Genomic DNA, 16562 nt, shown 5'->3' with positions numbered 1-16562 from the left:
CCCCGCCCCGCCCTCACGCCGCGCTGGTGCCGCTGCCGCGTCTGCCCGCAGACAATCACACCTACGTGCTGCGCCTCGACTCCACGCTCTCCAAGGCCACGCACGACTACGACGACGTCATCATACACTTCGTCTCAGACGGAAGATTCAAGGACTTCACCATTGATTTTATGCCCAAGGTGTTTTTCATATCCGAATGTCTGTTTTATAAAAGGCGGCCGTAAGCCATCCGTTTCCATTCCATTATGAAAAAAACTATTCTTCTGTGTGTAAAAAAATGTATGGTCTGCTGTTATATATATATTAAGAGGAGTGTATGTATGTCAGGTGCGGGGGTCGGAGCAGGAGCTGCGCGCGACGTCGATCCTGATAGTGCCGCTGCTGTGCCTGCTGGGCCTCGCCGTCAGCCAGCGGCAGCGCCTGCTGCAGCTCGTCCTGGCCGCCTCCGCCTCCGCCGCCTCCGCTGCCTCCGCGCACGCCGGCAAGCGCGCCCCCCGCAAGAAGGCGCAGTGACCACACATCGACATCAACATCAACAACAACATCAACCACATCCGTGTCTATATCCAGTTAACTTCACAACATTTCAGTGAGAGAATGCGACTACAAAAAAGTTGTAGTTGCAGCTTGTGATAGGAACTATTTGTAAAATGTGAGCATATTGTAGGACTCGTGTACGAGTCGAGTGAGCGGTTACTAGAATTTATACATTTTTAATAACGCAATGAATTTATAAATAAGTATACTGTATGTTATATGTGAGATGTGCGCTTGATGTTTGTTTACATAAGATGATAACATTACAGTTAATTAATTTACATTTATTTAATTTGGGATAATAATTATCATTGATGTATTTGAAAGTTTTTAACAACACAATTCCCTTAGACCTTAGACATGGCAGACGAAGTAGTCAGCGGACTGTTGGACAATAAAAATACACCAAGTGTTCAGTATTTTAAATAATCATATTTAATCATTAACATCTTTCCGTCTTCCGTCTGACGGAAAGATGTTAATTTATTTATGAATCACAAAATGTATTGAAGTAGTCGACGTGACATTCCTGAGATGAAATCTACTACGTAATTTCATTATTAAAAAGACCTCATGAAAACCATTAATTTATTAATTAGAATATCATGTTGTGGTTCTTTATATTAATCTTTTTATTTATATTATTTAAAATTATGAGTTTTACAGATTTAATGAGTTTCAATGAATGTTTTCAATTATTTTATTTATTAATAAGACATCAAATCAATGATTTTATTTAAGAATGTTCCTTTAGATTTTATTTAAATGAATTGTTTGAAAATGTGTTGAAAATAATTTCTATATTATTTTGTTGTGAATAAATAAATGATGTGGAATGTTACAATGCTTTTTATTTTTAAAATAATTTCCTGAAACCAGTAATAGTAATGTTTTTCATTTGTACGTAAGTTTGTATGTATATATGTACATTGCATTGTGACGGTCTAGTGCCAAAATAACTGTACCAATTTAGACTTGTTTTCGACTATAATAAGAAAAAAAAATGTTACAACCGTCCATTTAATTTTTAAAATCGCAGACAATAGATGGCGCTATTTCACTATTAGCGCCTCATCAGTCAAATTTTGTAATCAAGGTTAAATTAATTCCTATTTTTTTTAATAAAATAAAACATATTTATAATTATTAATTCTTGCACTTTTTTTTATAAATGATTGACAAATAAATACCTATTAAATAGTTTTAAATTAGATATAAGAATATCGATGTGATGTTATCTGTAGCAGGCGCCGAACCTCCGGTCGCAGTCCGCCGCGGAGTGCGGCTGGTGGTCCCACAGCCGCGCGTTCTCTTTGCTGTACAAACAACACATATTATGCTAGCAATTCAAATTTAACTAAAGTCTATGGAAAATGTAAATAAAAGATTATCTGAGAAATTAAGCATTAACAGAACAAAACTAACGTCACTTTAAAATTTATAAGTAAAAAATTAAGTTTTACTAATATTTGTTACTTTCTATAAATTTCCTGATTTTTTTCAATATCACAAAATATGTACTAACTTGACGAAATACAGCTCGTAAGCTGCAAAGAAGCTGTAGCGAGAGCGCGCGTGCAACTTGCACAGCTGCAGCTTCTCGCACTCGTCCTCGGAACTGCCAGATAAATAGTATTATACAAATGTTATCACTTAAGCCAGAATTCCCAGTAATCATATAGGTACCGGTTCCACCACCACGGTACCAGAGTAATCGCCGTCATTGGATACTCCTCACGGGAATACGACGGAGGGATAAATTGAGGTCGAAGGCGCGGCAGTACTAGCAGCAAAAAGAAAATATGTTTCAGCAGGACGAGCAAGATTTTGGAAGGGATCTAAGAGAAAAAGTGTCTTCGATTTAATCGTAAAATAATTGTCACGACAAATGCACTAGGCGACAAGATCATTTCCTTAAAAAAAGTTACTAGCTAATGTGGATTTGATTTCTTTTATTTACCTTCTTTTGGTCCTAATTTTGTTTATTCCACTGTCAGCCAAATTTCCGAAAATTATAAACGGGTTAATGAATCTCTTCCACAGCCTATGACCGCTGCTCACAAGATCTGTGAAATAAAAATTTTAAATGACACATTATAATTTTAGAAATATAGAATATCCTGAAATTAATTACAATTTAAAAATAAAAAATAAAATTCTTATTTTTATTACTTATCTAAAATGATTTAAAAATAAAATTTTTAGTCAACGTGAAAAAGTAAATTTCAATTTAAAGCAAAGGAAAAAAAATACCGTTTCCGTCTCCACCAAGTGGCAGACAAGTTGCAGCACAAATGAGTGTGACTAAAATTAAAACTTTAATTTCCATCTTCATACACTTTTCTATCAAACGTGTCTCAAAAATGCGCGGCAAAAAATTGTGTTCCAACTGACATTTCCGAGAATTTATAATAGAAAAAAATTGCTCCCACCATAGAGTAACGGACGTTCAGTGACGCGTTTTGCGAGACAGTAATGAAATGGTTAAATATAAATTGGTTGTTAGGGCTCGTTACCGCGTCCACGTTGTTTGATTAGCTTGTTTGAACTGGATGACTGTGCAAAGGGTTCGCCACTAATTTAGGCGACAAAGTTATATATGTATACTGGCATTAATCGCCGAAGCAATTTAGAAAAGAGAACATACATTTTTTTTTATAAAATATCGGTGCTAAAAATTATACCAAGCAGTAGATGTTTTAAAATATTTGTCACAGAGCAAGCAATATGACACAACTACGGAACCAGACGTCTCGTTTTTTTTTACACATGGCTTGCATAAAGTGCAATCGTAAAGTAAATGTAAGAGATAATCTGAAAGGTTTCACGAATCTTCAAAATTTTTCCTTTTTTTATCTTAATAATGTCTTATGTTACTTCTTACTAACAATTTAAATGCGAAACTTGGTATAGATGTGGAACGTAGCCTGGAAAAGTATATAGGTTACTAATTAAGATTAGGAAATAATTGAATCTGCGTATTAAATATTTTTCCAGACAACATTTCATCCGCATTTCTAGTTTAAAAACCCTTAAATTTTCTTTTTTGTTATTATATATAATCCTCTCAGAGCTTTTAGGTAGAAAAATATGTTTACGGCTCACAGATTTCGATGATCGTAAACATATTGATCGATAAGGAAATGTTTAAAAATAGTTTTTGTAGATTACAATGTTTGAGATTGTAATAAGTGAGTCACGAGATGTTTGTCGGCACACGGCACCTCTGTGCTGAGGTCTACCTAGCATCAGTAGGGCTGACAACTTTCAATAAACGTAGACCCTGAGTAATTTTAGCAAAAACATCCACCAACTTGTTATAACCGCCTACATTGACCCGAAACCAAAACGTAATAGTCTGAATAATGCACCGTGCAAACCAGGATTATTCTTGTGAAACCCGAAGAAGTGGCAACCATATGCACCTGTACTTTTATCACGCATATGGAGCGTGTTCCTCAAACATACACAAAACACGTAGAACCACGTAGAAAGACTATTACGAATTATTATGTTAGTAACGAATCTTCTTCTATATTGATACATTCTTACATATTCATATCTATAATTTGCGTTTCTAACATTCATTCAAGTTCCGGACAAAAAACTTTATTTCTATTCCTACCCCTTAAATATAAATGAAAAAGAAAAGCCAATAAATTCCTAATACAACAGATGTAGACGGATTATTTATGTTTCTTAAACAAATCGATGGAAATTAAAATATAATCCTACTGTTAATGAATTGACGTATATTTGACGCACTCCGACACTACGCTAATTACAAATGCATATTTTGTTACATTTTCTTGTTTGAATTGATCCATATACACAGTATTAATATAAGCTCCCGTATATAATAAGAAACGTCGATATAAGTGCTTTAACTAGGTTTTTCATACTTGATATTAGCGATAATAAGGTACCAGACAAACAGACAGACAGCATGAATAGAGGAGAGAATATTATAAAATCAATATCTCTCTTGGTGGTTTTCAATTAGATAGGGTTACTAAAAATGTGATAAATTATCCATTAAAAATAAAAATCAGTTAAATAGTAAAAGAAATATTATACAATATTCACATTAAAACTCAAAAACCAATAAAGTAATTTTAACAACAATTGCATCATCTTCATGCGCCTGTTGCATCAACTTTTTTCGTTTTGCATCTTGGATTGCGCAATAAAATATTGTTAAGATTTTACATTTGAACATCTATCGTCACGATTTTCGGTTGGATCAATGTTTTTGTATTATTGGAAAAGAGTCATGATAAATAAATGGTCATCAAATCAGTAAAAAATAAGGCGAAAAATTTTGTGGATACTTTTTGTTTCTGTTCAGTTAATTAGGTTTTTGGCTTTTCGGCACTAGATGTCAGGACCATTCTAGAAAAATTGAGTAGACATATCTTAAAATTCATCTTGTTTTAACTAGAATTACAAATGAATTATTTAAGTCAAGAATCTTATAAAGATATACATTTAAAACCTCTCCATTATTTCATATTTTTATTGATGTTGTATTTTTGGCACGTTCTTCTTCCGATAACAGATGGCGCAATTTTAAAATAACTCCATTCCAACTAGAATATTCGCGATTGTTCATGCATGTTCTTGACGATAGATGTCTCATTTAGAGAAACTATAAAAGGGCCGTCTGTCGCGGCAGCGCGTCAGTGAGTAAACAAACATTTGAAGAGCGTTTCGAAGCTACACGAAAATCAACATAAACAAGCATGTCGCTAATGCCATATTGGTTGAGACATCTGAGGAACTTGGCGTACCGGGATCCAGTTGTCAGGGTGTTGGAGGATCCTTTCAGTGCATTTTCACGCGACCCTTTCTTCCGGGACCCGGTGAAATACATCAAACATCTGACCGCGCCGATAGAGAAAGAGTACCATGGGATTGAAGGAATCTACTCGGATTCCGAGGTGAAAGTCGACGGGAAGAAGGTGGAGGTGCACCTCGACGTGCAGAACTTCACGCCTGAACAGATCGTAGTTAAGACTGTGGGCAACGAGATAATGGTGGAAGGTAAGAAGGAGGTGAAGCGTGAGGACGGGTGGACGCGTAGCCACTTCGAGCGGCGGTTCCTGCTGCCCGAGGGGTTCCCGCCGGAGCGCGTCGAGTGCCACCTAGACAAGGGCAAGCTGAAGCTGATCGCTTTCCGCGCCGAGGCCTTGGAGGAGAGGAAGATCCCCATACAGGAGAAATCCAGTTCGGAAGACGGAAAGAAGGATTGACTGGCTTATTAGTTAGCATTTCCTTTAGAAATGGTAAATATTGTGAAAATGTAATGTGCAAGCTCTGTGAATGCAGACATTTTTATAAAACATATGTGATTGTGAATAGATTTTTTTTTTAATGAAAAAAGATTTATATTCATTGTTAATGAAAAATTGTGCCTAAACAAGATTTACTGCCACGGATATGTTTAAAGACTTTAAATTTTGTTTAGGCATAATTTATCATTTAAAATTATTCATTCATTGGCGATATTTGGTGAGACTGATTATTTTATATTTGATTTAGATTTAGTTTGGGTTACTATTAAACGATACTAAAGAAATTCATACTTTTATTCACACAAGTACTAACCTCACGCAACCCAAGATCCATCCTAGTTTCTATTATGTAATATAGTGACAAACCCGCAAGCGCCACCAGAATTCGCCGAAACATCGCTACGGAGAAAAATAAAGTAGATATTTTCCTGGTCTATGCGTCGAATCCTCCGTCAATTCCACTTCTTCCCATCCTTTTCTATTGACTAAAGGGTGGGAAGGGATAGTCCTTTGGCACACGAACTCACCAGCCAGTATTGCACCGGTCGAGTCTCCACTCGTGCAGATGTTGCGGTGTCTATCACTTTTATTTTTCGCTTAGGTTTCGCGGAGCTCAAGGGCTTAGGGTTACTTTGAGAGTCGCGGGTATAGAATAAATGCAGACTTATACCGTATGGCGCGACGCCGGTGCGAGTGGAAAGTCGTTAGTAATATAACAAACGTTTCCTTTTTGTTCTGCCAGGTGCAGAAGTGTAATAAACTTTCATTAAACTGACGCAATCCGAACAGGAAACGCTAACAACATGTTGAGTGAAAAAATTATGAATCTCATTCAGTAAATGTTGAGAGCAGTGAAAATATTAGACATGGTGTTGTTACTAGATAAATATTTTAATCCTCCCACACGCCGCCGCCACCGCCGCCGCCGCCGCCGCCGTCTGATACGAACCGGCGCGTCCTGTCCAGACTACGACTGTCTGATTCTATGTTTGTTGATCATCTGGCCTTCAATATAAATTGATAAGAGTAATTGATTGATACCTTTTAGACGTCAAACAACTCTTATCGTGAACATTGTTGAAGCGTTACAATTTCAGACGATGCGATGCTCTCAATTCTAAATGCGATACAAATAATATGATACAGGTTTAATGATTGATATTTATCAAGTAAATATATTTCTTATTTATCATAAATACTTTATGAGCCGAAATATTGTCCCTTTCCTCAATACATTGCTTTCTAGTAGTTAATTTGATAACTTATGTTAACTGCGCATTTCGGGCAAAGGTTGAGCCTGGCCATCCAACGGGGAAATGCCGCCAGCCTCTTGGGAACCCTACCGTGCGACCACAGCGATTTGGGGTCGATTTTTTATATTATTTAGTTTGGTTTAGTTTTAATATATAGTCTATAGTATTATTTTGGTAGATTAATTTTAATTTAATTAGTCACTCAATAATTAATATAGTGTTAACTGTTATTTCTTGGTAAAATCCGATCACGTAGTCGTGAATTCGAAACCGGCTTGCATGACATTGACATTGTGGACTTCCCAATATTGGTCGCTTACTAAATGCATGAGGTTCAGCGATTATATGTTTGAATATCTCAATAGATAAGAGAAATTCCTAACGAAGTGAAGATTGCATCATGTACATACAGACTATATCCAACAATAGAATATACGTTAAATTAGCTGTAACGAGTCGCAATTATTATTGTTCCAAATTATTATATTTAAAAACACTATAAATTAATCGACGTTAATTCTCCCACGTCATTTTGGCAATGCTCATGGTGGTCGCGGGACGACATTAAAATAATTAGTTTTATAGGCTCTCTGGTGTGTGGCAATCAAATGTATTAAATATCTGAAGTATAAGCAGAGTACACTGGACGTGTGTCGTGTTGTGGTCAGTCGCGTTTCGCGTCGCTCACCAGGCGGTCGATCACATTGTGCGATAAATGTTTCGCGATTTGCTTTTAGTTTGTTTTTAATTGTATGGTGTGTTGTGGCATTATTAGGTCGTTAGTTAGGTACTACGAGTATTCATTGCTTAATGAAGAAAAAAATATTTTTCAAAGAGAATGATTGGAGTGAAAATATCTTGTACAAATGTTCTGACACTCAGATCCCATGGTTTTAATTTATAATATATTATGATCTGCTAACTTGACCATTATTTTATTGTTTTTAGGGTTCCGTACCTCAAAAGAAAAAAACGGAACCTTTCTAGGATCACTTTGTTAAAAACGCGTTTAGGTATCAAGCTGGAATTTATATCAAATACTCAGGTCTGCGGTCCCTTTGTGCTGTGAAAAAACAATACTTCTTAACCAACGTAATCAAAAGATACAACCGTTTACGTCGCAAATTTTCGACATTCGCAAGGGAATCAAACCCTACAGGGTACTTCTCGTGAACTTAGAAACTTGAAATTTGGCATAAAGCAACGTCGTAAACCAGACAAAGGAAAAATTTAAAACCGTTAATTTTTAGTACCATTATATAAAAACATATTTTTATTAATTTTATCTTAATACCCCTTTCCTAATGAAGGCGTTAAGATATTAAAATGAAATTCATATCAAATACTCAGCTCTATAATATCTTTAAGCTGTAATAAAATCAAACTTCTATATCAACGCAATCAAAAGAAAATGCAATTTATACTGCATTTTAAACTCGCAACTACTCACTAAAGGGTAATTATAGTCGACCTAGACGTTACTTACATCTACAGGTTTGTTCGGAACCCTCGGGGCGCGAGTCCGCCTCGCACTTGACCAGTTTTTCCAGTTAAGATGCCGAAATTTGTTTGCTTGTTTTTTTTTATAATTTGAAGGTTCTCATTGTCGTACAATGTATTGCAGTACGAGTAGATTAGAGACAAGCGGTCGCAAATGGCTCAGAGGATGGATTGTGAAAGGAATTGGAATCCGGCATTTGATTATTGTTAGAATTGTAGAAAATAATTATTAATCAATATTTTAATACAAATAACAAGAAATACATATATTTCATAACTAATAAATAACTAAACTTAACTTTTTTGTCTCCTCATTGTAACCTTATAGAAATGATAATTTTTGTGGCGAAATTAATACGATAGAGCAACAAATTTGAATATTGTGAGGGGTTGTGGGGGTAGCTTTAATGGGTTCGGCATGTCGGGGGAAGGTCGTTGCCGTGGTCACCGGCCTAATGTTTAACTACCCTTACTCTAATAATGGTGAAAAAAATCTAAAACGTTGTAAATTGCCGTTTTTATGGTTTTAGTTTGCATTATGTTCTCATGATTCTATGATGTCTGCTTAGTCATTAGTACTTATTAAATTAAAACCTATTCAATAACACTACATAATATGGTCGATGATCAAAACTTAACAAATCGAAGTCAAATCGAAAAAAAACTCTTAGCTCGAAAATATAAAAGTGATAATGCGTCTTTGAATATCATGGAGTAATTGAGTAAAAATATTATTGGTAAATGTCAGTAGAATGTATTAATTGGCACATGGACAACAATACTCAAATGTAAGATCTTAATCGCTGATCAAATGAATTGATCATTTGATTGATTATTGCTTGATCGATTTTTTAATTGACTTAACATCCTTGTTTAGAGTAATGTTTTCAGCTGGCAACATTCCTGCGAAGGTTTTAAAATCTGTATGCTTTTAGTATCTGGTACTATAGTACTAAGTAGTCTCTAATTCAGTTTACTCTACAAGCTTGTTGATGTCGTGTAAACTTCTCGATGTTTTGAAGTGGATGACTTGATGTTTGTGACGTTTTCTCTTGTGGACTAAGATAGCAATCAGTGAAGGTGAAGAAAATGTCGTCTGAGTCCTTACCTCTTGGTAAATCAATTAAACACTAACTATAATATATTTTTTTAATCCTTATTTAATTTGTCAATTAAGGACTAAATAGAGAGACCAAAAGTGTTCATTTTCTTGAAAATACAGCATTTCAAAGTTTGTTAAGACTTCTCGTTAGAAATATTGCAAATGAAGCGAACGTGCGCAGTCCGCTAAATAAATAAATACTGGAGCTTATGAGGCGGAGGCATGCAAATGATAAATATATCTCGGCGCACGTCTAAATATTTGGTCCACAAAATGTTATAATTATCAAAGAGCGGATGTGCTCTGTCGATCACTATTACTAAAGAAAGCAATACATGCAAATGTACTCGTAACCAGTTTAAATGTAGAAGGATAAATTCTATTAACACTGTTCCGTTCCGTAAGTCCGCTAATGTTGTCTCCAGGTCTAAAACAACTCGGTAACCTTAGCGAGTTGTGCGTCAGGCAGAAGGTGACGCACTTCGCCAACAACAAGTACGTGGTTATGACGCCAGATGGTAGCCCGGTGCTGTTCGCCCGCGAGGACTCCGGCTTGATGGACAGGCTGCTGATGGGCACCAGCCGGGCTCTGCACATCAACGTCTTTGACACTGAAGATAAGGAGGTAAGGAGGGAGGAGAAGAAGATATCTGCTTTAATTTTGGTTCTAATTAATTGTAAGTTTTTTTTCGAAGATTCCTTTACATACTTTGAGTATTTTTAAGATGGGTTAAAGCTAAAAGGGCAGTCGAAACACCGACTCCTTCTAAAAGATCTCTTTTTAAAATTATCAAAGATTTATCTGAGCCTCAGCTTGGCTAAGACAAAATATGTTGATTAAGACAGGTTTCATAGGCTTTTAAAAATCAACAATATAGTGAGGGTGTGACACATGTAAAGCTATGTAATATGACATTTAGGTGATGAGGTTCCGGCGACCGTACACGATGGGTCCGGACAAGATGGAGGTTTGTGTGTGCGGGCGCGGAGTGGCGCTCGTGCGCAAAGAGTTCACCTTCCTCAAGCCCGTCATCAACGTCAACGACGCCGCTGACCGCCCGCTCTTCCGCGTCAAGGGCCCGCTCGCCATCACCAGCCAGTGTGACTTCGAGGTGACTGTTGTTACATCAACTAAGCGTAGAGAAGACTTTGGCTCCAAGATATGAAATTACTGCTGAATATATAGAACATTAGATTCCCTATTTTCTAGACTAGAATCATATAATAAAACAGAACATTTATTAAATTTTTATCTTTTTTTTTCTTTCAATAACTTCAGATATATAACATGGAGAAGAAGCGTGTGGGCGCAATTCGCAAGAAGTGGGGCGGCTTGGTGCGGGAGGCGTTCTCGAGCGCAGACAACTACGTCATCGAGCTGCCCGCCGACCTGGACGTACGCTACAAGGCCGCGCTTCTCGGCACCTGCTTCCTTATAGTGCGTCACATTATATATTCACTCCAGAAGACCTGCCTCTGCCACTTTTATCCAGTTCACTGCAACCAATTAATTTAAATGTACTAAAATCAAAACATTAAAATGTTGGAAACGCGTCATAATATCTAACGAACGATTTTGTATTTTTACTCCTAAGTGAATCTCTTCATAGAGGCTTGGTGACCTTTTTATCGTTAAATTTAACTAACCAATTTAAAAAAATCGTTGAAAAAAATGCCAAAATTTTATTTTCCAATTCTTCTATGGGTGTTTGAAAACTAAGCATTAGCAGGATCTCTTCTAGTTAAGTAAATAAATTATTAAATAAATGTATTGTTTTCACAGGACTTCATGTACTACGAGAACTGAGATGAATCTGTATGTCATGCGCAGTGCAAGAAGATATTGAAAAGGAGATGAAGTTGGTGCGCGGGAACTGTCAAGTGACAAAGATGTTGCTGCCGAGGCAGTACCACACACATTCAAATTAAGCATAAAGTTGAATTAAAAATCATCCTTTATAGATTTTTTCACAAAATACTCATTTGTTAAAAACGTAACGTAACGTGTATAAACTACTGTGTAGTTGATTAATTAAATATAATTATTGTCATGTTGTGTTGAGTACAGTGTCTACGTAATGTACAAAATGTTATATTTTATTGACGAAAATGAAAAAGTTGAAATCTTGATTTCCAAATAAGCGACATCTATCGACTCGCATCATAACTAAATTTAAAATTGCAAGTCACTTAAGCTTTTTATTTCTTAAACTGGTACATAGATGGGGCTAATATAAAATAACGGGGATTTATAATTTTATACTTTTAACGTCCAAAAAACATGGACAGTTTGGCTTATCACCAAGCCACACGAGTTTATGGTATTTATTATTAGTCAAATATCTACACATATTGCGTACATCTATTATGATTTCCAATGGATGAAGGATGAAGGACAATTTTCTTTGAATGCTATAATATTATTGATTTGTACATATATTGCCTTGTGAAGATGCAGATGCAGTTTAACAGTGCTTCCACTTCCACACACAAGCAATTGCGCGTTTCATCCGAGCAGAGTGCGTGCTGGAGGCATAACTCAGTCCGCTTTTCGTTCCTACCCTTTTTTTACAAGGTAGACACGGAGAGATTAGCGGGATTTGGTGAGGAAGGGGACGAATAGGAAGGGAAAATATCTTCTTTCTATGCGACCGTCCTCTGTTGATTAAAGTTAGGTGAGCCGAAACTATTTCAATTATTAAGTACTTAACGATGACATAATAAATATAAACAGAACTTTGTAGCACAACTAACAATATTTTCTTTGGGAAGCAGTAGAAGAGAGAGAGAGAGTAGAGACGCGGGTAATGCTCATATGTACGTAGTTTAATAACTAAGTGCGCTAATTACCATAATTAAGTTGTAAAGTTACATTTGCATAAGCACTACAGTCGGAACTCCACACAAAGCGGGACGGAGCGGAGCAGCGCGCTACAGATTTGAATACTTTCATGTTATTTATTTAACTTAATTCAAATGTAATTGGAAGGAATACAAAGACAACTTGATGTACAGTTTCCGACATCGACATTGTTATTGGACACTTGATAACATGAAGATATTTTATGCTACAATCTCTTCAAAAATCCTTTTCAATCAATTAGCATATTGTCGATTTTTATGAAATTTAATATGTATATTCAGAAAGTCTGATAATCGGCTACTGTCTATTTTTTAAAACCGCGAGGTCTTCAGTCTTCATCAATATACAGATTCTTATTCTAATTTACTTAAGTAAATAATACAGTTATTATGTTTATTTTATAAAAAATTTAATTTTGTTTTTATAAATACCGGTCCCTTTATTGGTACGTAGCGTCTGATAAAGTGGGTTATTGCGCGGAACGTGAAAACCAATCGGAATATAAATTCAATGCTACAAATAAACAGGAAGGCAAAATTGACAGCGAATTAATAAAATAAATGAGTGTTTAAATGAAATATTGCCTTCATTATGATTATTTAAGTCCGCGTCGACGCAATGTTTGAGTTTCAAATTGGAAATGGAAATAAATTATGCTAAACGATCACAGCCGGCAGCAGGCAGGGCCGCCGCCGCTGCGCACTGTTTCATATTGAAATTAGACTTTACTTGATAGTACACACTACATCAACTACATTTTGACATATTACTATGTTACTACTTCTTTTTTTTGTTCTAAAAGCTATATTGATTGAGACAAAAGTTGCACTAGTTATATTTTATTGCTTAACAATACCTAATGATCTGCCGTGTATTGTGCATTGTCACAAATCTCAGGGGTGAATTTCAGTGTTGGTTTCGTCTTTAAAAAATTAAAAATATTACACATTTTTATATTAAGGTTATGCTCCGTTAATTCCAATTTAAACTCTTTTTTTTTCTATAACCAATTCAATGGAAACGATTTTTTTTAATTCATATTTCTCGTCAACTCCGAGAAAGCAAATTTCCGTGACGGGATTAAGGGAAATTATTTGCCTGCTTAAATTAGCTGTTATACAATTTCCGGAAGAATTTTTTGCTGTCAAAAGAAATTTTCACATTATTCGTGGGTTTCCAAGACCAAAGTATAAAACATATCATCATCCCTGTTCTTATCTTTCACATAACAGAGATAACAATAGGTTTTAAACAAGGATTTTAGTCTCAGAAACCGTCGGTAAGTTGTGAAAACAAGGCAAGTCCAACGCCTCACGAGAGGTGCAACGCGCTAGCGTCGTATCACAATAAAATAAAGTTGAGCCGTAGGTAGAGCAGACACAAGCAAAAAAATGCGTCGCTCTACGTTTAATGGATTTAATTAAATTTTATTGGATGCGGTGTATTTGTATAAAGATTGTCGTTAACAACTCTAGTTTGATGATACGTACATACAAGATGTATAGCAAATTAGAATCGAAACTAAATTCTACAAACAAATCTACGAGTATATACGTAACAAGTAAAATAAGTAATGCAAAACAAGTCCGTATTTAAACATGGACTGTAAATTTGCACAGGCGAGCGAAACTAACATTTCCCTTGGGATTTAATCAGCTCAATAAGGAGGTTGTCCGCGACGTCTCGAGCGGGCGGGCGGGCGAGCGGGCAGGAGGGCGGGTGGTGGATGTTTGTGTCACTCTGTAATTTCTTTAATTTTCCTCGCACTTCTTGTAGAAAAGTCTCTCTTGGTTCCTCTTTTTTCAATAAAACAGTGGACGCTACAAAGTAATGCATTCGGAAAAACAATTACATTCGTAATTTGTTAAATCAGTAACATTCGTCTGTTTTGAACTTTTGAGACAACAACGAAAGAAATGTATTTTCAGTTGCGTTCTTAATTTAAGTTCGCATTACGGAAACATTTACATAAAAACAAGTTGAGAACCTTCACTTTTCTATATTAGTTCAGAGTAATATCTCACGAAAGTGTAAATAACATATAGAGATGTTTCCAAATTGTGTGATTTACACAGCATATTAATTGCATTAACATTTAGAATGTATATCGTCTTGCTAATTAAGTAAATTACGTAACAATTCCGCGCATCACAAAGACGAGATGGCTCTTGATGTAAGCCGTCTCAGACGCTCCCGGCCGCCCCCGGCCGCCCTCCGCTACGAGTATCGCCATCCGTAAAGCACTCTTCGCAATTGTATCGTTTGCAATTCAATACCTTCTCAATCGCTCCTCGGATCGCAATTTATTTAATTTAGACATCTGTTGTTAATAAATTGATGATGTCATAATAAGGGCCCGTTCACAAGTTTTAAAGATAATTATAATTATTGTTTATTTAAATTAATGATAACTGTTTTATGGCCAAGGTATTATGTAAGATGTTTAGATATGGGCGATGGATGCTACAGAGATGTCGATGTAATTATTTGTTTATTATAAATTCCAGCTTGATACCAGCACGCGTTTTCGAGAAAAACTTGACTTGACAGACGGACGGCCGGACAACAAAGTGATTCTATAAAGGTTCCTTTTTTTTCCTTTTGTGGTACGGAACCCTAAAAATGAACATATAACATGTTAATGTTTGTTTAAATTTTTCAGTGAAGTCGAGGTTGTTTGTGTCAATGTTTATGCACCGTAAAGTTAAGGTAAAGAAAGCAGGTATATTATATCTATGATGGGTAGTATATAAGAAAGTTGGAAATTTTTAAGAACCTACATCTGTCGATTGATGACAGCAACGAAGCTTTGGCAAATTATATTGATAGAGGTGGCAGATAGCGCCGGGTTCTCGACTTTATGATAAATGTTTGAAGTTTTTTAGACCTTTAAGCTTTATTTTCAACTTAAAAAATGTTATAAAGTGAACAGGTATTCCTTTAGGTAGCATGTAAACAAAGGCGAAGCGGCTGGAGATGGATCGTACAAAAGGGAAAATAGGCAATTAAGGTAATCAGGGAATCAAATGAATTTAACGAAGCTTTTGTTTTTGTTTACTGTGAAATTTGGCCTCATGCGACATCAGCCCCCTTGGGGAACTTTTATCATGTAAGAGAATTTATTTAAATTAACGTCTATTTGCTATACAAGTTTTTTTGGTAGGCTATAGAAAAGTTTTTGATATAAGTTCAACAGTGGCACAGTAGACTAAACAAAAGTAGACGACGCGCAGAATAATCTAATATCTTCCTCAGTGGTTGCCCACATTTACAAACGTTTAAATTGTGTGCTGACGAAACTTAAGCTGTACTATGAGAACAAGACGCTATAAAATTTTGCTAAACATAACCTTCACATATTTGTACTTTGTAGAAGCAATGTGTGTCATGTGTTAACATTTGGATGTATGATAGTTACTCATAATGTCACATGTTACAAAACAATGCGACCCGTTAGAAGATTTATAAAATAATTCTTTAGGGTGAATAATTTGCTTTCTTCGACATACTTAGGTCGTCATTCCTGCGACGTTAAGTAGGCACTTAACTTGTACAAACTGTCTCGAATCTAATGACGCGTACTGATTACTTTTTTCGGAAGTTGTCGGCGATGAGGCGATGAGGTGTTGACTACTAAGTACTAGATTACCTCATTAATTGCCCGTAAAAGTGGATGAAGAACATTTAAACCTTGTCTCCGTGGAGACGATTTTTACCTGCTTTGGTGCGGGACATTGATAATTTGTTCTTTTGTTTTTGTCAAAGTTCATTCAACAGCAGCAACGTAAGTTTTAACGTTAGCACTGGCATAATAAGCATTTGTTTGTTTTACAGCAGAAGAGTTAGTGACTATAGAAATACAAGTTGTTTACTCCATATTTTATGCTTAAAATTTAATTCATTCAAGTAGGGAAAGAATTTTAATGTAACGAGCAATGGTGCGGCTCTAAACGTGAGAGCAGGGTGCCGACATGGCCGGGGGGGTGTAGGAGCGGAGCGCGCGGGGTGGGGGG

General features: G+C 36.0%; 3 protein-coding genes across 7 annotated transcripts; 2 read left to right on the top strand and 1 right to left on the bottom strand.

Moving 5' to 3' along the window:
- Nucleotides 1–1770: 1770 nt before the first annotated feature.
- Nucleotides 1771–3049, bottom strand: LOC106124212 (uncharacterized). Its single transcript, XM_013320681.1, has 4 exons — nt 2791–3049; nt 2498–2603; nt 2063–2155; nt 1771–1853 (listed from the first exon to the last, which is right to left on the bottom strand). The coding sequence occupies exons 1-4, from the start codon at nt 2870–2872 to the stop codon at nt 1772–1774; spliced, it is 363 nt and encodes a 120-aa protein (XP_013176135.1). The 5' UTR covers nt 2873–3049; the 3' UTR covers nt 1771.
- A 2156-nt stretch (nt 3050–5205) lies between these two features.
- LOC106124080 (heat shock protein beta-11) lies at nt 5206–6070 on the top strand. The gene has a single exon (XM_013320535.1). The coding sequence runs from the start codon at nt 5280–5282 to the stop codon at nt 5787–5789; it is 510 nt and encodes a 169-aa protein (XP_013175989.1). The 5' UTR covers nt 5206–5279; the 3' UTR covers nt 5790–6070.
- A 1692-nt stretch (nt 6071–7762) lies between these two features.
- Nucleotides 7763–11875, top strand: LOC106124989 (phospholipid scramblase 1). 5 transcript variants are annotated; one of them, XM_013322065.1, is made up of 6 exons: nt 7763–7871; nt 9520–9698; nt 10112–10311; nt 10607–10798; nt 10966–11124; nt 11470–11875. In XM_013322065.1, the coding sequence occupies exons 2-6, from the start codon at nt 9674–9676 to the stop codon at nt 11491–11493; spliced, it is 600 nt and encodes a 199-aa protein (XP_013177519.1). In that variant the 5' UTR covers nt 7763–7871; nt 9520–9673; the 3' UTR covers nt 11494–11875. The 5 variants fall into 5 exon arrangements, with proteins under 5 accessions (XP_013177519.1, XP_013177516.1, XP_013177521.1 ...); XM_013322062.1 differs by having other exon boundaries at nt 9462–9698; XM_013322067.1 differs by having other exon boundaries at nt 7763–7974; nt 9545–9698.
- Nucleotides 11876–16562: the final 4687 nt, after the last annotated feature.

This window comes from Papilio xuthus, unplaced genomic scaffold (genome assembly GCF_000836235.2).
Source record: "Papilio xuthus unplaced genomic scaffold, Pxut_1.1 DF825946.1, whole genome shotgun sequence".
Lineage (NCBI taxonomy): Eukaryota > Metazoa > Arthropoda > Insecta > Lepidoptera > Papilionidae > Papilio > Papilio xuthus.
This window is presented reverse-complemented; position numbering and strand designations above follow the sequence as displayed.

Bases quoted from the DNA above. Each gene is read 5' to 3' on its own strand.
- LOC106124212 (XM_013320681.1), bottom strand. From the start codon at position 2,872: ATGAAGATGGAAATTAAAGTTTTAATTTTAGTCACACTCATTTGTGCT. The intron at 2,604-2,790 runs GTATTTTTTTTC...TTTATTTCACAG, and splicing joins ACTTGGTGGAGACGGAAACG to ATCTTGTGAGCAGCGGTCAT. The intron at 2,156-2,497 runs GTAAATAAAAGA...TTTATCTGGCAG, and splicing joins AAAATTAGGACCAAAAGAAG to TTCCGAGGACGAGTGCGAGA.
- LOC106124080 (XM_013320535.1), top strand. From the start codon at position 5,280: ATGTCGCTAATGCCATATTGGTTGAGACATCTGAGGAACTTGGCGTAC.
- LOC106124989 (XM_013322065.1), top strand. From the start codon at position 9,674: ATGTCGTCTGAGTCCTTACCTCTTG. The intron at 10,312-10,606 runs GTAAGGAGGGAG...TATGACATTTAG, and splicing joins TTGACACTGAAGATAAGGAG to GTGATGAGGTTCCGGCGACC. The intron at 11,125-11,469 runs GTGCGTCACATT...TTGTTTTCACAG, and splicing joins TCGGCACCTGCTTCCTTATA to GACTTCATGTACTACGAGAA.